This window comes from Thunnus albacares, chromosome 13, assembly GCF_914725855.1.
Source record: "Thunnus albacares chromosome 13, fThuAlb1.1, whole genome shotgun sequence".
In the NCBI taxonomy this organism is placed as follows: Eukaryota; Metazoa; Chordata; class Actinopteri; order Scombriformes; family Scombridae; genus Thunnus; species Thunnus albacares.
In genome coordinates, this window is record NC_058118.1 from 27,919,742 (window position 1) to 27,944,953 (window position 25,212).

Below are 25,212 nucleotides of genomic sequence, written 5' to 3' on the forward strand. Positions count from 1 at the left end.
ATGACTTTGGTGATTTTATTTGAACCTTAAGATAAGTCTTCTCCTGGTCAGGTACAATTCTTTGAACCCATGAAGATCAAATATTTATAATAACATCTTTCTATGCAACAATGAGACTGACTTTAAATGAGTCATGACATGAGGAAAAGCAAACTTAAGCTGTGATATTACAACAAACCTTGCTACAGTACAGTCTTGACTGTCATGTTTTCCTGACACAGTAGTTCCCGCCACCTCCATGTACCTGAACTGTGTGTACAACAGTAGAAGCGTGGCTCTCCTCTCACTGTCTCTCTGACTGTTGTCTTGTTTGTCTCACTGAGGGAGGAAGCTGCAGGCACATCAGAAAAGACGCAGACTCTCCCTCCCTCTCTCTCTCTCTCTCTCTACAGTGAAGTACTGCATCCTGCATGGAAACAATGGGTTTGTCAGTAAAGCAGCCCTTTTGTTTACTTCCCCACCCCCCATTTTCCTCTAACAACAGGAACATCTTGAGCTCTTTCTTCAGTTTGCCGCTCGCTCTGATTCTCCTCATAGCCAGAAACTGGCAGAGGATGCTCATTATCTTCCATTTCTGTTGTTGTTCTGCGCGCGTGTAAAAAGTGGGCAATTATAGTATGGGTCTTGTAGACAGCCAAATCTTTCTTTAATGAGGAGATCTCCTTGCGTGTGTGTGTGTGTGTACAGCAAAATTGTGTCAACTTTATGCAAATGCACATTTCCATTTCATTCAAAGTTTGACCAATAAAACAAAATAGACGCAGATAGAGGTTTATTTGATGTCATGAAGCAACGCAGCTTGAATGCAGTGTGTTTTGTTAATGGCGAATACGGCCTCTAGAAAACATCTACACGACAGTGAGAAGAATGATTCAGGGCGCTGCTAGGCAATTTTGGTACTGTTGTTGCTTTTTAAATGGGGGAAGAGAACAGCTTTTAAGATGAAAGCGTCAGAAGAAATGGATGCGTTTGGTTTTGATCTCTGTTTACTGCATTCATAGGTTCTGCTGAAAGGATTTACAGTGCTAATCAGTCGGATAATGGTTTGTTATTTTGTCTTCAGTCGTGGCGCTAAGCGTTCATTGCTTTGGTGATTTTTGCACCACATTTCCCAGAAATCAATTGTCATTCAAAACAGTGAGAATACTTTTTTTCCCTCCGCCGTCTGATCAGGTGCATTAGTCAAATCTGATGGCGATCACTGCTCATATTAACTACCCGGTTGTTTATTCTGAGCAAATCGGAAACATAAAAGCCATCACTTCCTGTGTGCCGAGAAGAGTTTTCTGGCGTTGTGCCAAGATTGGTATCATTTAAATAATGTGTTTCTCTGGAGATGTGCCCTCATTGTGTGTGTTGTTGTCTTGTGTGACACAATGAAATTATCATGGGAGAAGTGTGTTTAATAAAAGATAAGTTAACCGATTCACAGCCTGACAACATCCTTGTACAAGTCTGTGTGCTTGATTTCAGAATAATAGATCACAATGAACCTACTTCTGTTCAAATAGGACAGACAAATTAGAAAATTAAACTAAACTATTATATAAATATTTTATTTTTGAGGCTGCTATAATTATTTTTATATAAACAATGGATCAAATGGCTCTTTGCAATGTTTCCCCCAGCTCTTAGTTGGGATTTAGTGTTTTAGCTCATTGTCAAGTCAAACTTAATCTACTCTCATCAACTTAATTTTTCTCAGAAGTTCTTGGGGACCAAATCAGAGCTGAAAGAGGAGTAAATATTGAACTTAACCAGGTGGTTAGAAATAAGACTTCAAATTAATGCTAATATTGCTACAGTACATGTCTGCTGGATGCGTAAATAGGCAACTGTTTGCTAACATTCACCATAACAACTTTATAATGTGATAATATGTCAATGTTGTGTTTACAGCTTGTTCTGCTGCCCCCAAGTGGCCAAAAATACATTACTGTAGCTATGACAAAAGATTGGTTGTGATGCCAGATTTAGCCAACCAAAGTCTCAAATCAAGGACAATGATGTGAACGATTAATAGTGTATTGACTGAACGTTTATGATAGAAAACAGAGTAGTTAAATGATTTGGGGGAAACATCAAAAGAGCAAATCCACTTACTTGTTTAGGATTAACCACATGATGAATGTGGGGTAAATTGATTGGATAAATAATGAAGGAGAAATTACAGATGCTTTTGAAAACTGATGTGTTCGAGGTGGCCTTCCTCACCCTTTTCAAAATTCCACTTTATCTTCATTTGGCTACGTTCATTCCCACTAGCTCTATTTTCTTGTTTATTAACTTCATTTTGTTGTTTTTTTTTCCCTCCCCAGTTTGCTCCCAGTACTCCCGTGGTGTCTTTGCCATCTTCGGCCTGTACGACAAGCGCTCGGTCCACACGTTGACGTCTTTCTGCAGCGCCCTTCACATCTCCCTCATTACTCCCAGCTTCCCCACCGAAGGCGAGAGCCAGTTCACCCTGCAGCTCCGGCCGTCCATCCGGGGAGCGCTCCTGTCCCTCCTCGACCACTACGACTGGAACAAGTTCGTTTTCCTGTACGACACCGACCGAGGTGAGTTCTGAGGGAGGATCTCTTCCTCCGTGTATAAAAATCTCTGATGTGCTCTTTATAGAAGCCTCTGAGTGTGCTGTACTTCAAATGTGTTTCTCATCTAACTGACAACCTTTAAAAGTGCTGTTCATTGATCTGAGTGAACTGATGAACTGTGTGACCTGTTTGTTGGGTAATATTCAGATTACTGTATCAGAGACAGCCTCTGACGTATTTTCAAATGCCTAAAAAAACTTTATTTTCCTGACAAGCAACCTCTCGTGGTTGTGCGAATAATGACGGATCCCTGTTAGAAGCAAAGTATGTAGCTTGATGTTATAGTGCCACAAAGCCACCTAGACATTATGGCAACATAGGGCATGATATATCCCCTTTAACTGCTGCTGAAGTTGTGTTAACAAAGACAGAAAATACCATAAACCTATAGGTCATCACCTGAAGAATCACACTCCAATAAAACATGACAGAGTACAATTGACTCTCATACACCAGCAATTAGACTGATCCCCTGGAACACACAGTGAGGCTCTCACAGAAACAGCATTATATAACATCTGTTTTTTTTCCATTATTAAGAGACACATCACACATGCTGTTGCACTTTTTAAATGGTAAAAGAAACCATGCAGATACATGCAGTAACTGACTGGAGATGTAACCATTTCACACTGCAGGATTTATACTAACAAACCGGAGGATTGTTGCTCTAAATGTACTGATAGATGATGATTTTAAGGGAATCTCAATATCTCAGGAGAGATATTTTCTCAATTTATAATGTATAATAAAATAATTTATAAAACCATATCGCCCAGTCCTACTTAGGGCAGAGAGATGACTGGGCATACAAAGTGTCTGCATCATTTTGCAAGGCAATGATGTGGCAATCTATGATGATTTGTTCTAATATGTACATCTACAATTTTTGTAATACATTTTATTTGCAGGAGCTCTCCCCAGCTCTCAAAAATTAATTTAACCCTGCTAAAAAGGCACATTTATTCCAAAATAATTCAATTTAATTGTAATAAATGTTGAAATCTTCTCAGCAGTCTCTTTATCAGGAAGGTTTTTCTTAGTTCTTGGTTATATCTACTGTGCCTTTGATCTCATGCACCTCACACAGCAAACACAGAGGTGTGAATGGATGTACCTCTAAAATAATGGCAGTTTTTTTTTCTGTCCACAACATGTCTTGGGGCCAGCAAGCAATCAATATTGCAGTGCAGCTGCTGTTAGAAGTGTTATATGGATGTGGATAGTCTTTCTCTCTTTGTCTCTCACTGTCCCCACCCGAGGACGAGGACTGTGTATTCGCCTTGTGGTTTTCTCACTCTCGTTCTTTTTTGTTCCTTTCCCTCTTTCTCTTTACTTTTTCTTTTCTTTTTTTTTTCTGTCACCCACCCCAGTCTTTGCCTTTCTCTCACCACATACACACTCACAGAGTCACTAGGTTTGTACTTATTCACCCTAGGGACATTTTGAATTCCTGCAAATAAAATGTATTACACCCACACCCCCACCCACACCCCTCCACCCCCGGGTCACAATGCCATTACAAGACAGAATGGATATGGGCTACTGCTTGGATCACATCTCCACATCTCGCTTTCATACATTTTCCAGAAGGTAGTCAGGGGTTTTCATTCTTTCTCTTTGCTGCTGTCGGGACTGCAGTGAATGTGCTTGAGCAGATTGGCTATATATGGGCTGCAGAGTGAGAACAGTATCAGGATGGCCTCCCTTTAGAACAACTCATTCTCTGCCTCTTTTTTTTTTTCTCTTATCTCAGATCGTGCACACTTGACTGGGTAAAAAGCCTCGGCCCTTCTCAACAAAACCTACTAGTATCTGATCAAGTGTTCTCCAAAAACACAACAATGATTCCTAGCTGTAGGACTGCTCTGTCCCACAAATACTAGAACAAATACTAAAACACTTTGCTTTTTGCCTCAATCAGGCATTGCAACTGATTCAAGATCAGCATTAGTATGTGACAGCAATACAGATGATCTTATGGTGCGTGATATTTCAGGACCCTTTCTGTGGTTCCTGGTAAACTAATCAAATTCATGCAGCAATGACTGCAAGAAAAGGAGAGATGGGAAAAACTATTCTTCACTTCTGCATTTCTATCCTAGCTGTAGATATGTGATCATTTGTGTTTTTGCCAGTTTTGTAATACTAAAATGAATGTGTCTTTTTTTAATGTATACAGTTTTTTTCCCCCACGAGATGTTATTTTGTGTCAAATAAAAGCGAATTAAAAGAGATAAAGATTATCCAGGAAAGGAGTTTGACATTGTATGCCTTTGGCTGGAACATTTTCTCAAAACATCCAGTAATGGTGTAAAAATACTTTGAACATTTGAACCAGTAATGGTGTAAAAATAATTCAGAATTAACAATCTTTGCCCTGAGACTAGGGATCTTCTTGATCTATCATTGTAGATATTTATTTCACAACATGTAGAAATCAGGAGCAGGAGAACTGAAAAATTAAAAAAAAAAAAGGTGTATTGATATGTGACACATGCAAGCCTGTCAGTGTTAATGTGTTTGGATATATCTGTTCCCTATAGACAGATGTCTGATGCACATAAAAAATACTGCAGAATCGCTTTAAAAACACCGTCAGTGTGTGTTGCACTTTACACTATACTCCTGTTAATGAGCTACTGTAGGACTGTCACTTTATTTTAAAATTTGAACCACTGTTTAAATGTAGGAAAAACATGCTATTTGGTATATGATGATCTATTGAAATTCAAGATTGTCAGTGTTAAAGTGCAACAGGTTGTGCCTCACAGAGAGCAGAAATTGCAGTCTCCTTTTTTTGCTGTTTGAATTATTTGGCTATGAAGAATATAAGACAATAAGAATATAAACAATCTGTATTTCCAGAATAGGAGATGAATCCCAGCCCCTTTCTAAAACTGTTTGGACATTAGAGACATTAGAGAGTAAAGTTTTATCTGATTGAACTACAGGAAGAGAACGATTTTGTGGTCAATTAACGACCAGAAGGTTTAACGTCTCATCAGGTGTAACCACAACAACGTATTTTGGAGTAGGCTACGTGGGTTGCATGTCAAAGTGAAGTACGGTTTCATTCAAACTTGATTTTTTGAAAAAGTGACAGCCTTACTGAGAGCTCTGTCCATGGTGCTGAAATCAGGAAGCAGACAATAACTTATTTCAGCTGACTGATGTTTGGGCTCAGCCATTCTGTTGATGTTGCTGTCATCTTAACAGTGGGAAACACTGGCTGTCAATGATATGACATACTTGATAAAACATAGAGGATGTGAAAAACATGACTGGCTCTCTGTGGTTACTATTACCATCTATGGCTGAATGAAATGTGGCACTGAAAGTGATTTAAACCCTAATCAGGGGTTTTTCCATTTCACAAATTAAACGCCTCTTAAAAAGGGCTTGAGTACCATTTGAAGGCAATCATTTTCAGTTGTATTATAATTAAATATTTACAGTGACTTATTGTTCATTTATCTCAATTATTTGTCCACTTTTTTCTCATTTTTCTCCATAATTTGTCTTTTTTCTTTATTCGTGTCTTTTTTTCTAACAGGTCATAAAGCCCCTACATTCTTCCTTCAGTTTTCTTTTACATTCATCGCTCCTACCAGCTTTAGCTGATCAGTTTAAATCTGTTTTGCTGCCAGGCAAAGCATGGAAGTAAATCTCTGCACAAGCATTTTTTACCATCCTAAAAAATGGTGAGGCATTCTTTCTGCAATAGGCTAGAAAAGCAGAGTGTAAATAGAAGATCACAATTTTACATTTTTCTTGTAAAGTTTCTTTACTGCACACACTTCATCCATGAAGTAGTAATGTGAGTAAGAGTGTGATCTCCTTAAGAGGCAGAGTTGGATATTTGAATACCTTAAATATACCATGTAGTCTTCTGTCTTTGTTAGTGGGTATGAATGTGTGTGTATGTATTAGTGTTCTGTATGTGCATGTGTGTGCTTTTCATAAGGCTTTTGGGTGCAGGCTGCAGCACTTTGGCCTGAGGATTTTTTTTCACACACAGGACCAGGCATTCATCCAGTATTGACTATAATGTAGAATCAGCCCACGCATGGCTGAGCTCAGTCAATGAGTGCCTGTCTGACTCCCTGCATCACAGCAACAGAGACACAAGGGGCTGGATACTGGAGCACTGTATGTGTTTGTGTGTTGTGGTGGATCCGATTAGCTTTCCTAGAATTTCCATACATAAACACACACTCACACAAGAAAACAAATTATAAATGGTAATACGATTAAAAATTATATATATAAAAAAAGAAAAGAAAATGGGAAATGTTTTGGGGAGAAATTGGGAGGAAAAGAAGAGAGGAACTAAGTGAAGAGGAGATAAAAGGAGAGGAGACAAAACAATTGGAGAGGAGAAAAGAGGAGAGGAGGGAAAATGAGAGGGAAGAGAAGGAAAAGAGAGGAAACAGATGAGAGAAAACGAAAGAATAGAAGATAAAATGAGAGGACAGGAAAGGAAAGAAAGGGAGAAGAAATAAAAACACAAAAAATGAGGAGAGGAAACAAGACAATAGGAGAGAAAATTAGATCAGAGGAGATGAAAGGAGAGAAAAAAATTGAGAAAAGAGGTGACAACAAAAAAAGGAAAAGACAGGAAACAAGAGGTTAAGAGAGAAAACCACAGGAGAGGCAATGAGAACATGAAAAAACAGAAGAGTAGAGGTAACAAGAGGATAAGAGAGCAAATGAGAAGAGAGGAGAGGAGATGAAAGGGAGAGAAGAGAAAATAATTGGAAGATAAAAAGAGGAGAGGAGAGAAAATGAGACGACAGAAAAGGAAAAGACAGGAAACAAGAGGATAGGAGTGAAAACGAGAGGAGAGGAAATGAACATAAAAAATGAGAAGAGAGAAAGGAAAGAAAAAGACAGGAGAGAAAAACGAGAGAAGAGAAAGGAGGAAAACAAGGAGATGAGAGGAGAGGAAATGAGAACATGAAAAATGAGAGAGAGAGAGGAGAGATAAGATGAGGTGAGGAGAAGAGTCGAAAAGGAAACGTGGTATGGAAGGAAAAGCAGAGAGCAGGAAAAAAGATGATAGTTCTCCAGCAGATAGTCTGGCAGCAGCAGTGTGTTCAGGCCATGATGAATGCCTCTTTTTAAAAAGCATAAGCCTCTGTATATACTCTCTGGAGAGGAAGAGGTGAAGGCAAAGGACTGACTCAATGAGGAAGGAAGGGAAGGATGGTGGCTCAGTAGACAGACGCTGACAGCGTGCATCACACCGGAGAGTAAAGACGGGACAACAGGGAGGGAAAGAGGCAGAAATTGCACACATAGCCCAGATGTGCACTCACTCTCCACTCTACATGCTGCAGCTGCTTCCATCTAGTGTCCAGCTCTGCTCCAATCAGCACAGCATGCTTTAGCATCAGTCGGCACACTAGCCTGTGGCTGTGTCTTTGACGCTGACGCTGATTGCGGCTGGCTGCTGCTCCACATACAGCCCCAGGGCTACACATTTATCAGCTGGTAATCAGCTGGCCCTTTGCACGCTTTGCTTGCCTCGGCCACAGCAGCGTTTTTCTGTCCATGCTCTGTGTACGCCATGTGGCACAAGAGGATATCATGAGATATCATATTGTTACATACTGTACAAGCAAAGCCTTCCGGCTGCTGATTTGTGCCCGGTGGTGTAGCAATAGCAGTGTGAACCTGGCACCTGATTTTGATTTAGTTTTAATCTTTTCACAAAAAATATTAGTTTTAGTCGAATTTTAGTTAAAAACTCAAGACTTATTAGTCTGACTGTAGTCCTAAAAGTGCTAATGATGAAAACATAACAATTTGTTAGCTTACATGTCAACAGATCCATCTCAGTGATAACTGACCGTGCAACATGGTTGAAAACTGGAAGTTGACCTTCAGTCAGGATTGTTTTGTCAAAAAACTGTGAAATTTAGTCTAGTTTTTGTCATCCATTTTTAATTTTTATGTCTTCAAAGACTCTGGAGGAACCTTAAAGGCAGGGGTCATGTGACTGATGGGGGTCTGACTACTAGCAAGCTAATCTGTTAGCATTTTTTCCTGCCAGATGACTGTTGGCTGCATGAGCTGCCATCAAGTACAGTACCTTATACATTAGACCACACTAGCCATGTTTTTGACATTTTTTATACTGTTTTTTATGTTACATTGGACACATTTCTATAGGAACTGATTATTGGAAATTATCTTTGTTGCCTTTTTTTACAAGACTTTATAGGTTTCAGAAGTTATTCAACCACCTGACAAGCAATTCTGACAGATTATACCTGGTGTGCAATTGCAGTTTTTTGGAGTATTTGATGTTTTGAAGAAATTCTTGTTTTCTTAACAGGATAAACAGGTTAGTCTTAACTGATGCATTTTAAATTGTGGTTCAAATATTACTTAAAGATAATAAGTTATGAAGTATACTTAAGTTGAACATCATGTAATGATACGTACGGACTGAAGTAACCATAATTGCAGTGATTTTCTGAATGGTACTGCATTGTCATACTCTACTTTAACACCACCGTTAAACCTCCAAAACAGAGCATTAAATTTATGTATTCATGCAATGGCAGCATACAAGATATAAAATACACGTTTTGAGTTTAAAACATAAAGGGTAGGTCTACCACACCATTTTAATTATTCATTGCAGTAAGCAAATTCACCATGCTGCCAGACACCTTTGCCCTAAAAGAGACTGACTCTACACCAAACCAAAGCATAGGCGCACACCTCTGTAATGACATAAACTACCAATCAATATAGTCAATAACAGCAAAGTAGCTGCAGCTACCACAGGGAGTCGCATTCAACCAAGTCTGCACAAAGGAACCATATACAAAAAGCAGTAAGATGAGATGCTTTGTATCAGATTTAGAAACCAGCTAGAATTCCTCTGCAGTCCCTGGACAGGTAGACACAAACACCAGAAAGTAAATATAAAGAAATAAAGACCACTGAAGACTCTCAATGTCTTGAAAGTAGCTGAAATATTTTTTTTCTGTTTGTGGAAAAAGAAGAAACTATTTAAAATGAGAATAATTCACACAAATGAATGAAATAGGTAAAAAAAAAAAAAAAAAGTTGGATAATAAGCTTGTCTGTTAAATAGATGGAGGTGATAGTTGCTACTAGGGGTGTGCCCAAATACAAATACATTATTCAGTAAAGCACAAATAGTGGGTTTTATACGAATATTTGTTTCATACAAACATTTTAAAAATTATTTGTTGGGGGTGTTCCCCAGAGATAAAGCTGAGCTACTGACACAAGCAAAGTGCTCCCAAGGGACTCTCCATAACCTGTTCCCCTTCTCCTTTCCACAAAGTCAGGTTGTAAAAAATAGGCAATAAATGAAAAGTGCAAAGCATTAATTGCCTTTGAAGTTCCTACCTACGCTATGCTGTCTCTGTGTTGTGGGTGTATAAATAGGTAGAGGTCTGTCTGCAAAGGGGCGATGTGTAAAGTTTTAGCTCAGTAGTCAGCGCAGTCGTCTATGATCTGGGAGACTCCAGTTCAAGACCCGATGTGGGGACCTCCCTTATAAGGTAGTTTATTCATGAACACTTATTGTAACACTTTAATTTTCTAAAATTAAAAGTGTCATAGAAACAAAAACAGGATTTTTAAGCCTCTTTCCACTTTTATTCGAATACAAATACAGATACAAATAATTTTGCTGCCTCAACAAATACAGATACAAATACAAATACTGGGATCTCTGCACATCCATAGTTGCTACTAATGTGGCTGTAGGGATGTCAGTGTCACAAGATGGATCCAAAAGACTTTTTCATGTTCAGTATGCTAACATTAGAGTTTACCTCGAAGCACAGGAGGCTATCGAGGGAATACCGATGTCAGGGTTAGCTGAGCTAGCACTACCGCCAGGGGACTGATCTGCTAGTATGTTTACCGTCGGCTGACCATGAGAGGCTGTGAGTTTCGATTTCTGACTAGATTGATCTTTGAAAATGAAGTAGAAGTTATGCTGGCATCAATATTCATGAAGGTACAATGCAGGGTAGGAAATTGCCTTTTTTTCTTTACAAGGGCTTTTTTTGCTCTCATGAAATATGTTTCAGGGGTATTTTGGATAATTTCCGGTTGGCTCTGTGCTCACTTGAATGGGGATAAAATGATTTAGTCAAGCGGTTCTTCTAGACTTTCCAAATGTTATTGTACTGAATGGATCAAATTCTGATAATGAGACAAGTCATTTTGGGTTGTGATGCTCAAAAAATTGTATTCACCATTTCACAGTCACTCCTTTTCCAGCGATTGTGTGCAGGAAAAATGCTTTTTGGGCCAGTGTGCATCACACGACAGACCCGGAAGTTTTAATTAGACGGTTTGGCCACCATGTCAAATTGACTTCATAGCTGGGGGGCTTGATGAAAGAACAAAGAAATACAGCATGTTGATTAAAAAGCTTTATCATGTTTTTCCCCTTTGCTGCTGAGTTTTACACATTTTTCAAACACAATTGTGTTATTTACTGATTCACTGATTATGTTCTTACAGTACAAGTAAACAAGCTAACAAAGCTACCAAAAAGTAGCATAGTAAAGTCTTCAGTTATCTCCGTCTATCACGTGACGCTTGTCTTGCAGGTCGTAGAGGTCACTGGCAGCCTTACAGAGCCACTGGTGTGGTTATGGATTCTTGTCAAACCCTCTAAGACAAGTTGTTCCAGGGACATTAAAGTATTAGAATATTGACAATATAAATACTGATCTACTATTCAGAAACTAGTATTCCAGAGGGAGAAATACTGTGTGAAATATCTCTCTGTGGGTTTTGGCTGTTTTATCTTGCAGGCTGTTGGTTTCACATCCAGTTGAGTGGATTTTTCTGGCATGTCCACAATGTTTCTGAACTCCTGCTGGCATGTTGTGACATCTTATTGATCCTCAAACAGAACTGTGGTCTCATTCTCTTTGAAGAATCTCGGGTTTCCTGGGTGTTTGAAGTGGGATAGAAGTCTTTTGGTCACACTTGTTTTCAGCAGGCTAGTGATGAATTTTATTATTGTGGCTCCAAAATAAGTTCAAGTTCAAGTTGTATAGCACAACATCATACAGAAGCAATTCAAATTGCTTTACAGGGTGAAGGAACAGTAGAAAATAAGTTGAAGCATAATTGAAGACAGATAGCAGGCATGCATGAACACCAACACACACACATAAACATCCATACACACATGCACATTAAAAGCTAAACTAAATAAAAATGTCTACAGTTTAATTTTAAAAGAAGATTAGTACAAACCTCAATTCAGCAGGTAGGATGTTCCAAGCTACACGTTTTTGATTGCACTGTTGGAGGGTCCTGTGACCTAACAAAACTGGGAGTGTGGTGGATATTCAGAGCTTTGTAGACCAGGAGCGAAGCCAATAAAGTCAATCCTGTAATAAACAGGTAGCCAGTGGCCAATTTATAGATAATAAATTATTAATTGGGCTGAATATGAACATCATGTGATGACAAACTGATTTGCTGCTGATTTGTCTTGTGTTATAACTGGGAAAATGAACAGTGTTTATTTGGGTCCAGCTTCCCAACACTTCTAGACAAAATGACATGAATCAGTTCTTCTCGGGAGAGACTGAGGACACTCTGAGATGAAACATGCATGTTCGAGTGGGTGCATGTGTGTCAACTCAACTAGCAGTCTCTCTTGGCCCCGACATCCTTCTAATGGGGAGTAAGGTGCTGGGGAGGAGATAGAGAAGGTGGAGAGGGAGCCGGGTTGCCAGAGCACAGGTTAATCCTCTAATTGGGAGCAAAGGGAGATGGGTTGCCAGATTGTGATGGCCACCAGGAGGGGCCGTTTAAGGGGGACATCTGTTCCTGCTGGAGAACAGCCGCCCTCACAGCTCCCTAGTTTACTCTCTGACACTCATCTTCTTTATACACAAACCTGACGGCAAGAGCCCCTCCAACCCCCCCAGAGTCTAGTGTTACATCCAACTCATGTAGACCAGCCTATTTCCCCGACTAGACCAAAAGCCAGGATCTGGTTGGACAAGGATAAGAGCTTTAGAGGAGTTTGCTTCAGTGCAGTTTCTTTTAGACATGTTATCTTGCCAGGGAGGATGTGTTAACTAAAGCCAGTTGGCTATTGAATCCCAGCAGTTATGAGCAATATGTTTCATCACTTCACATGGCCCAATGTGCCATATTTCAGCCAGGAAGTATACAGTATCAGCCTCAGTTTCATCAGTTAACATAATCAGTAGCTGTAATACTGACAACTGAAAAAGCATTCAGAGAATAAGTGCTGTTATTTTAACCCTTTCATGCATGAATTATGATAACCTCAGTCAGTCTGAAAAAAAAAAAAAAATTGAACTTCATTTTTTTTAAACATGCATTTTTCAAGGAGTTTCTCATATGTCCACTCAGGTGGACAGCATGCGTTTGAGTTTTCAAATGAAGAAATTTTTATTTAACAAACCAATGAATAAAATTATACATTATTTAAAAACTATAAAATAATATATATTTTCAAAGTTGTTAAACTAATGTTTTAACATATTTTTACATATTCTAATACTATTTGGTGCAATGCAAAACACTGAACCTTATTCCTGACTCCTCAGCCTCCTCCCTCTGTCTTACTGCATTTATTAACACATGAGCTACAGATGACCTGAAATGCAGAGGATCCTTCTTTTCTTATCCAGACATTCTTTTGAGGTGCCAGGCATTAACTCAACATCCTCAGCTCACTCAGCATCCTTAGCCCCCCCAGCAACCTCAGCATCCTCAGCTCCCTCAGTATCCTTAGCCCCCCCAGCAACCTCAGCATCCTCAGCTCCCTCAGTATCCTTAGCCCCCTCAAAACTGCAAGTTACATTCTAATAACATAAATCAATTGATTTACAGCCAAAAAAGTTACTGCCGATGAAGTATTTTCAAGAACAACAAAGTTTCAGTAATAGTATAATTGTAGTTGAAATACAGTCAGCGATGCATGATGTCCAACTTAGTGGACAGATGATTAATTGTCATTTTCTCCCAACATACAATCAATACTTGGAAATTTTAACAATTGTATTACACATTGGTTGTTACTTGATTTTACAAAGTTGTATTTACCTGGAAGGGTCTATTACCATAGAAGGATTGGGAAGATATTCCTGAGCTGCTGAGCGATTACGGCCAGCTGGCGGCCATCTTGGTTTTGAGAAATTTGTGTTGCACTTACAAAGGCTGGCCATTGGATGAAACTATACCATCAAAACCCATGCATATATAAGAAAACGGCTTTTGAATAGCTGTCCGCTGTAGTGACCACTATGCATGAAAGGGTTAATAGACACTAAGACGAAATGTTAGAAAATGTTTGAATCTGGATCAAATACAGTGTTAGACAACCATGGGATACTTTTTTTTTCATTGAAATATGTGAAATAGTTAAATTACAAGATTATGAAAACGTTAATAATAAAGGTACCCAGTGGAGTTTTTGACCACTGGAGGTGCTATGGAGCAGTCCTCATTTTGTTTGTGTTTTACACTCTACAAGCACAAGGACGCATGTATATGTTCACAAACATGCAAGTGGCACAAAAAAAATATCACTGCATACCAGCAGAATGCAAGTTCCAAATATTTTTTTATAAAAGAATCTGCATTACAAATGTTTTATGAGGAAGAAAATACATTCAATACATTTGTGACATTGCAAGGGCACAGAGTGTGTTTTTGTATAATTATAATTTATATAATTATACATCATGTCATAAAAACAGACGAGAAAAGAAACAAGACTCAACACAAAACCTTCTCAACAAACCTGATTACCAGGCAAGAATGTTGATATTGGACAATTTTATGTTTTTGGACAATTGGACAATTCTAATATTTTTTACTTACCATGTCAACATTTTTTTCCACAATATCTGAGCTATTATATGATATATAATTATACATATATTATATAATCTATATCATTGTGGTGATGGCAAATAAACTATTACTATTAATACACTTTTTAGTTAAATCGTCTTGCATTTACATATTATAGCACACAATATTCTGTACATAATGTTTGTAATTGTTGCACTTTTTTTACCCTATTTGAAACTTCTTCGTTTGATGCTTAACTGCATTTCAGTGTCTCAGTACTTGTGCTTTGTGCCGTGACAATTAAGTTGAATCCAATCTCATTAGGGAGAAATTTCAACAACAGCAAAGTGAACATTAAAAACAGGTCTGTAACATGATGCCAACACCAGCCTCCTGTATAAAGTTACATGCTCTACATGCCCGTCCATCACTGTTACCTATTGCCTCATTACATAAAGGGCACAGAGCATAAATTATGATGTCCAATATGCACATACACCTAGGGATACTAGGGGCTGTTCTGAACAGAAATAATGAATGGTACAAGATAGTACAAGTACAAAATGTCACAAAAGAAAAGGAGTTAATTGTCCACCATATTGATCTGAAAATTAGCTTGTTGGCTGTTTGTTTATGTTGACAAAGACACTGAGCTCACCTCTGCCTACAACAATGTACAGCACATGAATAGGACATTATTATTCATTATGATTCAATAAATAAAATGATACTCATGTTGTGCTAAATTAAGCTTCCTTCCACCTCTAATGAGTCTTACCCTGTGTGTCCGACTGTATCAGGATACGCCATCCTGCAGGCCATCATGGAGAAGGCGGGACAGAACAACTGGCAGGTCAGCGCCATCTGTGTGGAAAACTTCAATGATGCCAGCTACCGGCGACTGCTGGAAGATCTGGACCGGCGACAGGAGAAGAAGTTTGTGATCGACCTCGAGGCTGAGAGACTGCAGAACATGCTGGAACAGGTGAAGCCACTATGATATCAGCATTTAGACGCTCATTACATTACCTTTCCAAAAGAGGCATTGCTGTCAGTCATCTTTGTTGTTTATACATCTGATGAGTGTCGTAGCCAGCTGCAAAAGTTGAAATCCGCACCAGCTTCTGAAGTTATATTAACCACAACTCTCATACTGATGTTTCATCTCGTGAAGCTTGAAAAAATGAGTCAGGTGACAGTAGATTTAGTTGGCTGATCTGCTGTTTTTTGGCTTCATTGGTTCTTTAACATGCTAACTAAGAAAATCCATTATTTAATGTTAAATGGCGTTAAAATGAATGGTGTTAAATAGTCTGTTCCATACGGTTCAGACTGTTTAGAAATGCAGCGAGAACTGTAAATCTCTGGTGTGGCTTGCAAAGATGGTATTAAAGGAAAAATACTGATTATTACAACTTGGGATTTATTTTCATAGCTCTGGAAAATAAGTATTAACATTGTACTAAATGAGGTAATAGAGGAGCTCTCAGAATGTGGAGACATTGCTAAAATTTGGTGGACCCAAGTTGTAATGAATTGTCTTATTTTCAGAGTCTAGGCCTTCATTCTTATCAGTTATGGTAACATTGTACTCAACAAGTTAATTGCTGAGATCTGTGAACACAGAGACATCGTAAAAATGTCGAACAGAGCAGGTAACACGAGCAGTCAGACAGATTGTAAACAAACCTCCAGGACAGCGAACTTATTTGAAAGCAAAAATTATGGTGAATGGTAAAATTATTACCAAAATTTGAGAAACGTCTTGATGATGTATTACAAGAACTGGACTCCAAAATGGCAGCCATTAATTACAATGAAACCAGAGCATATGCCAAAAAATGTTCTCTCTTCCTGTTTTGTGTCTCTTTGCCTGAGCACATGGGCCCGTCCCATCGACTTTACATCGATCAGAGATGATGTTAGACACATAAAAACTTTCTTCTAGACTCTGTTGAAATTTTACAAATACTACATTTTCATATTTTGAAAACTTATAATGCAAAGAGTAATAATTTACCTTTGTTACAGTTCGAGGTGTCCAGTCAACAATTTATGGATGTCTCTTTTATAACAGTTGTCTATGAGGAAATAGTTCTTGGGCTGCAGAGCACTTTAGCACTGCATTTGGACACTGGAACAAACTAACAACAGGACAGACTTGCTGTGTCATATCCTGCTGTCTTAATGCATCAGTGCACCACACTTGCCATAGTTGTGTACTCTCCAAAAAAGTGGTTTATGTAAACTGCAGTACTTAATACCAGAATGATCATCTTACCATTTGTATTTCTTTCTTCTCGGACTTTGTTGTAATAAACTAGAATTATCCTTTAACAATGTTTTTCAAAGGTTTCCAGGGAAATCATATGACACTCTAGAGGCCACTATTTCTGATGGTGGAGAGAATATTTGTTCTTTAATTGTGTTGCTTTCTGTGTACCTACAATCTAAAACTCTTTATACTGTAGGAGCACCATAAGATCAGCAATATCAGCTACATCATTGAATTTTCGCTCCCCTCTTCTAAAATGCACTGACAGTTGCTTTCAGTATCGCAGAAACTAAAGTTTATACTGTTCACAGTTACTCGATGTTTGTTTCACTGTTTTTTTGAGTGTGTTTGTGCTAATTAGAAAGTTTTGAACTTGAAAGCAGTCTGTTCTGATCTCCAGTGGTGTTAGTTGGCATAAACACACTCAGAATATGATGTACGCCTTCATCCCTCCATCTTTCCCCGGGGCAACTGGTGTCTCTGTAATTGTTCAATTATTCAGGAAATCTCCACTCCGACATCTGTCATAGTTCTAACAATTTACTTTGCAGATGTGTGTGTATATGTGTGTAAGTCTCTTTGTCCCACAGAGAGGCAGACTTCCCGCTACATCCTTGCTCGATGCCAGTGCACATAACATCTCACAAGTAGACGTGATGGACTCTGTCATAGTTAGAGCTTGTGGGATGACGCACTGTTATGCGGTCAGAGTTACTGCCAAATACAGTACATACAAACATCTATTTTAGCCTGTATTCATTCTAACTGTCATCCTGTTCATATATAATTATCTTGCCAAATTATCCTGATCCAAGACAAGGATTTGAATACATAATTGGGCCTCATTAGCTGCTTCTCAACAGCATGGTCAGTATATACGAAGGCTTGTAAACAGCCAGATGTTGCTTTGAATGTCAGAAAATGTTATCTCTGAATGCAAAGCTTTTTCATTTACAGATGGAAATGTACTTTGCTGGCAGCTAAATTACAAGTTGTACAAAATGTACCATAGCTGCAATAGCCCAAGAGCTGTCAAAGTTAACTAAATTTCACCAAAAAGTTAGTGTGACGCTCCTGTCAGACATGCACCTCGTTACGTAAATGCAATTTTATTTGTTGGTCTCATGTCCAAGTAAGCACTCAAATCGCTTTTACATAAAAGTCACAAGGGTATTTTTATTAGATTTGACCTTATAACATTTCCATTACACTTCCAATTGAATGTCACATTAATGTAAAGACCACAACAGCAAAGGTAAAATATATAAAGAAAGAGATTACATGCACGTCTTGATCCACTTTCTAAAGAGCAATGTGATAAATCCATCTCTTAATTATCATTTATTTTGCCAAAATAAAACCAATCAGCAGATGTTCAGAAGATTCCTCTCATGGCAGATCATATGAAAATATATTTATGAAACTCTTGTTCAACCACATTAATGATCTGACCAGTACTCCCTCCCTAAACTTTCAGTTTTCATTAATGCCAACTGCATGCATAGAACTATGAATATCCAGCAGCTTCTATGCAGCATGTCAGAAAAAAGTCCCAACTTAACGTGTCATCATTCTTTGCTTGTACACTGTCGTATTTTGTAAAACCAGGCAGCAAAAATCTATGATAAATGATAAAATTCATGAGAAGATATTGTAGTCTCACTGTTAGAAAAGAGGTGGTCCCAAAAACCCAACAACATTCGTTTTAAAATCCATCACTGATGCAGCCTGTGAGAGAACTGAGAACACTCTTCTTCCCTTGATATCTTTACTTTCAAAGTTGTTCTCCAGCAGTGCCACCTCTCCCTCTCGCACCAGGGAGCGAATACTGCAGCTTTGTGGCTCTTCTGTCATGTCTGAATAAAAACATCACATTTATGTAAAAAAACATCACTCTCACAGATAAATGAAGATATTGTTATTGTCACACATTCCATGTCTGAAAAGGGCTCATGTGGTTGAATTTTAGTGATGTGTGAATCATGAATTAATTGTTTGAAACAAACAACTCTTTTTACTAACTCAGGAGTGACAAGTCCTCGTCTCCACTAACGACATATGTGTCATTATTGTGCAATTCTCATATTAACTGTATTTGTGTGGGTTTATCAAGTTAATTACTGTATTAACCTAGCCTTGTGAGAAAAGCAACCACTTTGGCCCTTGTTTTCAGTACTACACGGTGCCCTGAGCTGAAGGTCTAACTCTAAATCACTCACTCAATCACCCACAAGTTCCATGTCACAGTCAGAAACCATCCATGAACTTTAATTTGTACTTTTTTAGCAGTCAAGTCAATTTATTTTATTTATATGGCACCAAATCCCAACAGAAGTTATCTCAGGGCACTTTTCACATGAAGCAGGTCTAGACCATACTCTTTAATTTACAGAGGCCCAACATTCCCCCATGAGAAAGCACTTGGCAACAGTGGCAAGGAAAAACTCCCCTTTAACGAAAGAAACCTCAAGCAGAACGGGGCTCTAAGTGGGCGGCCATCTGCCTCGACCGGTTGGGTTGAGAGAGAAGAAGGGAAAGAGGGGAGAGAGAGACACAGAGAAGCACAGCAACAACAATAATGACAATAACAACAATAATAATAATAGAAGGTGCCAAGTAAGTAGCATGCATTAATGGGACATGAATGTATGCAGGTGGAGAGGGAAAGCAGAAAAGAGGAGCTCAGTGCATCATGGGAAGTCCCCCAGCAGTGTAGGCCTATAGCAGCATAATTAGGGGATGTTCCAAGGCGAGCCTGGCTGGCCATAACTATAAACTTTAACAAAAAGGAAATTTTTAAGCCTACTCTTAAATGCAGAGAGGGTGTCTGCCTCCTGGACCAAAACTAGAAGATGGTTCCACAGGAGAGGAGCCTGATAGTTGAAGGCTCTGATTCCCGTTCTACTTTTGGCGACTGTAGGAACCACAAGTAGGCCTGCATGCTGGGAGCACAGTGCTCTAGTGGGGTAATAGGGTACTGTAAGCTCTTTAAGATATGATGGTGCCTGACCATTAAGGGCTTTAGGTGAGGAGAAAGATTTTAAATTATATTCTGGATTTACAGGGAGAAAGTGCAGAGAAGCTAATATGGGAGAAATAGTTCTTCTAAGTACACAATTAGCTGCATTCTGAACCAACTGGAGAGTCTTTAGAGACTTGTTAGAGTAGCCTGATAAAAAGAAATTGCAATAATCCAGCCTGGAAGTAACAAATGTGTGGACTAGTTTTTCTGCATCTGATGTGCCTGATTTTTGCAATGTTGCATAGGTGAAAAAAGGCAGTCCTTGAAATTTAAAGTAGTATTTTACTTCTTCCTGATTGTGATTGATCAATCATGAAACAGTCTAATATATTGACTATCACCTCTATTGAATTTTACTTGACTTTAATAACCATAAAACATACAGTATGTAGTAAATAAGTAGACTCAACACATTATGCTCATGTTCCTCAAACTATCAACCCTGTTATTTTTCTAGTAGAACAGTCAAAAAAAATGAAAATGCCTTCCTTTGAGGAAACATCTCTTTTAAGGAATCTCATAAAACTTGTTTTTTATTTTCAGTTTCAGTTTCAAGAATCCATACCCAGCAATTTAAAATATAGTGTCTTTGTTACTTATCCACAGTATCACTGTGAAGAGTTGTGATTGAAATTACTTTCTACTGAAGAAATAGTCCCTACTGGGTGAACTGACCCATTAATACAAGCAAATTTACTTATTTCCAACATCTCGGAAGTGTGGATTGGATGCTAATCTCTGCAACAGCTCCATGTTGATAGTCATATTGATATATTGGATTTATTTTCATATATTAATCTTACAAACTGCAGATTTTTCATAACCTTGTGCTCAGGTCTTGTCAGCATCAAAGCTATCAGATAATTATTCAAAGCATATTTTTTTCAGTTTAATTCACGCCCTTATTAACTGGTTGTCCAGTGGGATTTCCCAGCAGATGTCTGCTTTCAAAATCAGTTTTTATCACTAAGATGCAGCTCTGTGGTGTGTGTGTGTGTGTGTGTGTGTGTGTGTGTGTGTGTGTGTGTGTGTGTTGTGTAAGGGTGTCTAGAAGCATTGATATGTCTTTGAAAGCATGAAGTGTTTACTTCCGCGGTGAGATACTGACATGACTGCCTGCTCATTTGTTTAGACGTCCGATCTTCTACGGATTAAAACCGACGGTCCCATTGTGTCAAGACACGCACACTTGCCTGTCATATGCATCATATAAAGTAATTAATATATGCTATGCTGTAATCCAGTCACATTAACGTTGAGCTCTGTTCCGCCTCCTTGCAGATCGTCAGTGTCGGAAAACACGTCAAAGGCTACCATTACATCATGGCCAACCTGGTGAGATGAAATCCACTCTTCTTTTCACAGTGTCTTTGCTTTCTATTTGTTTACTTTTTCTTCTTGTTATATCTGTTTCACCTCATCTTTCTCTTGCATATCTGCTTAATACCGCCGTCCCGTAATTTCAGTCCATTTGTTAAAATTGTGTGTGGTATTGATGGGTAGACTGTATCCCAGTATCTTTAAATGGTTGGCTATAAAAGCAGATGAGATGAATTCACTGATACAGAACCAAAGTGATGGACCAACCTACCGAAACTGGCATCCCTTTATGGAAGAAAATGAATTACTTTGAAAACCATCTGAATCTACAGTATGGACATCTGAACATGTCAGCCAATGAGGCATTCATAAATTTATGACTAAGAATCCAAATGTCCAGACTTCCTTGCACTAGCAGACTTAACAGGCGTGTTAACGGCAAGTCCACAAGTGCAGAGGGCTGTCCAAATCATTTATCTAGTCCACAAGGGGGGTTTAGACACTTTCCTCTGACTTCCAGAGAATACATTTGGGATGTAGACTTTGCTAGACGTCACTCATGAGATTATTCATAAAGAAAAGCCTGAAGTATGTACATGTGATGATGTAAAAACAAAGGAATGATAATAATATAAATTATATTATATAATATATAATAATAATAATAATAATAAAGCTCAAATGATTAGTTGATTAATCAATTTGTTGATCTGCAAGAAAATAAAACTTTATAATATAATACTAATAAATATAACTATACTAGCAATTGATTAACCTAAGTCATTTTTCAAGCAGAAATGACAATGTGTTGTTTCCACTCTCTCAAATGTGACCATTTGCTAATTTTCTTTGTCTTAAATTACAGTAAACTGAACATCTCTGGGATTTTGGATTATTGGCTGATCAAACTGCAATTTGAATATGTCACTTTTGGCTCTTTTAATATTGTGATGAACATTTTTATTGTGATGTTTTATAGGTCAAATGACAAAAAATAATCGGCAGATTAATCGATAATGATAATAATTTTTAGTTGCAGACGTAAATAATAATAATAATAATAATTCCCAGATAATGAAAGAAAGGAGCAAGGTTTACTGTGCATACCAACCTTTACCTCCTTTATTTATCCTACACTGTGTAAAGCAGCAGAACCTGCACCAGTCTTAGTCTGCAGCATTTTACCCAAGTTCACCAACTGGAGTAAACATTTTCCAGGAGCGTGATATATAGTGTGATGGTCCTGATTAAGGGCTAAAGAGGATTTAGACCCATTTTTCAGCTGCTCTTATTCACCTCATGTATAGAGCGTAAATCAATCACAGTTCAGTGCTAGCCAGCTGTGAGCGTCCTGGCTAAAAAAAAGTCCTCCTTACCTATTACACTTAAAAGAATACCTCTGCCTTCAATGTTCTTGCTGTCACTAACTTGTTTCTTTCTTCCATTGCTAGACTCAGTCTATGACCACTTTCTCTGCTTGTTGCCCCTCAAGGGTTTCAAGGACATCAACCTGGAGCGCTTCATGCATGGTGGAGCCAATGTGACAGGCTTCCAGCTGGTCGACTTCAGCAACCCCATGGTTATCAAACTGATGCAGCGCTGGAACAAGCTGGATCAGAGGGAGTACCCTGGCTCGGATGCCCCTCCAAAGGTACATCATGTCAAAAACAGAAATAAGATCAATGTTTATCTTATTGTGATTGGGTAGAGCAGGAACCCTTCTGAAAACCACTTGGTGGTGGATTCAGAGGGTTGGATGATAATCAAATCCAAAAACACATATGAAGCAAAAACAGACATTGTGAAAAGGATAAAGTGAATTTAGTTGCAGCAATATGGATTTTCAAATTTAAATGACATACACAGAAACCAACAGCTACCTGGATGGTGGGAAATCTTAAATCTTAAACTGATGGCTTGTGTTTGAAGAAAAGGGTGCAATCATGTAAATTTCATGCTATTTGTAGTTGATGATCTAAAACATGCAAAACCTTTAAAGGATATGGCTCGTGATTTTCTATATTTTTCTTATTGTCAACAAATCTTATGAGGCTGAAAATATGATCTCTGTTATTAGTCTTTCAAGCCGTTTCTAATCAAAATACTGTAACCTTTTGGTGTGATGAACATGTCATCCAGTGCAGCACTGTGGCTCATTGATATGTTTTTAATAGTTTTTGAACAACAGCGGAGGTCTACGGCACAGAGGAATAAGATATATCTGGTTTTGTATACACAGACGATACTTGTAGGTAGATCAGTTCATTGTCAGTTTGGCTCAACACATGAGATTTGTTGACAATATGAAAAATATAGAAAATCACCATCTTTACCCTTTAATGAGCCCTCTGGGGTGTAACATTTAAAAAAAACAAATGGGATACAAAGAAAGAGAATATAAGTAAGGACAGTGCCAGATAAAATGAAAAGTCTATGAATATATAGCAGCGTGTTTGCACGGTGTGCAGAACAACAACAGCAGAGCACACTGAGACAGAAATATACAGAAAACACTGGCTTGGTGCAGAAACTAAAAAATAGCATATTGTGACAAAACACAATCATGAGCATGTAAATACAAGGAACAGGCATTGACATCATCATCAGCAGCAGCAGCAGCGATTTGCTCGGCTCCATCCACCGCTGTCATATGCAGTGATGTGACAGACTGACCCACTTTACATTTTTTTCAGCCACGCAGATTGTAAATGGCACTGGGGCAAGAAGGCATCACGCCACGGTGGTCAGCAAACCTCTTGCCCCGAGCAAATCTGTGTGTTGCACAAAGATTTCTATTTTAAAAACCTGATGCAGTGGAGTGGAAATGGTGTGAGTCAAGCAGAGTGTAGTATGTGTGTCTGATGGATTGGGGTGGTTCAAATTAAAAGTTTACACCACGGGGTGATATTACATGACATTATGTGTGTGTGTATGTGTGTGTGCGTGTGTGTGCGTATGTGTATGTGCGTGCGTGTGTGTGTGTGTGTGCTTATCCCCACTCCATTTCTTGATAAATTGCTCTCTCTCCTGGAAATCCACTCAGACTAAATTACTCTGCTCCCCACCAAGTTTGTCCACAGCCTGAGTCACAGTTAGCCTTTCTTTCTTCTAATATATTAACACAACCGGTGAGTTGGGCCTTCTTCCGACATGTTTACTCGCTTTGCAATGACAATCATGTTTAAAGGGTCCAGGGATCAACAGGGAGTGAACTAATGAGATATTACTTAGCTGTGAATGATAGCAAGCTTTGTTATGACAAGGAGAGTTGTGAAGATACAGCAGTAGACCCCATTTACACCTGGTATAAACATTTGATCTGTATCTGGACATGTTATTTGGATAGTGACATCTGATCAGGGGTGTACGCATTTACAAGTGGTATTAATGAGCGTTCTTGTTATCTCATTTAGATATGTGATAGCTAAAGGCATACAAAGGCTACTTTTCGGTAGCCTCGCTAGCTAGGTGGACAATTAGAAGATAATCATAGTGGAGATGCTTGCTATTGCTAGTAGTAGCTAAACGTCCTGCGTCATTTACATGATCTGGTCCCTCAAGAGTCTCCTGAGGTGAGGAGAAGGTCTGTAACTAACTGTAAGATGTTGAATTAACAAACCTACCAACTTGTTGGGAGTCTTTTTCTCAAGCATGTGGTCACACACACAGATTGTATTCAAACCTGGCATTTCAATGAGCCACACTGTTGCACTGGGTGACATGTTCCTTCACCACGAAGAGTTTGGTCACGTTAGTTTGTTTAGAAACAATTCCAAAGACTAATCAATGATCACGTTTTCAGTCTCCAGAGAGTAGTTCTGTGTAAGGCAGACGCCACTGAGCATGTGCAGGAACACAGTTCAGTTTACAGCTGTTTATAGCTTGTTGTGCTATGTATCACAACCTCTTGACCTCGTACTGAAGTTCTCTGAGAAATGAATGATGTAGTACAAAGTCAAGACGTTGTGATATGTAGCCTAAACTGAAAACGTGATCACTGTTATTAGTCTTTGGAGCCATTTCTAAACAAACTACTGTCACCAATGTTTTCGGGGCGAAGCACCCAGTGCAACTGTGGGACTCACTGACATGTTTTTAATAGTTTTTGGACAATAGAGGTCTACAGGACAGAGGAATAAGAT

General features: G+C 38.6%; 1 protein-coding gene across 2 annotated transcripts in view; it reads left to right on the forward strand.

The window, feature by feature from the left end:
• gria4b (glutamate receptor, ionotropic, AMPA 4b) overlaps positions 1-25,212 on the forward strand; it is a 143,035-nt gene that overhangs the window by 65,366 nt on the left and 52,457 nt on the right. For both annotated transcript variants that reach the window (XM_044370780.1, XM_044370781.1), the window contains exons 3-6: positions 2,319-2,558; positions 15,254-15,438; positions 21,032-21,085; positions 22,563-22,721. In XM_044370780.1, the coding sequence (XP_044226715.1) occupies positions 2,319-2,558; positions 15,254-15,438; positions 21,032-21,085; positions 22,563-22,721 (638 nt within the window). The remainder of the gene's footprint in view (positions 1-2,318; positions 2,559-15,253; positions 15,439-21,031; positions 21,086-22,562; positions 22,722-25,212) is intronic.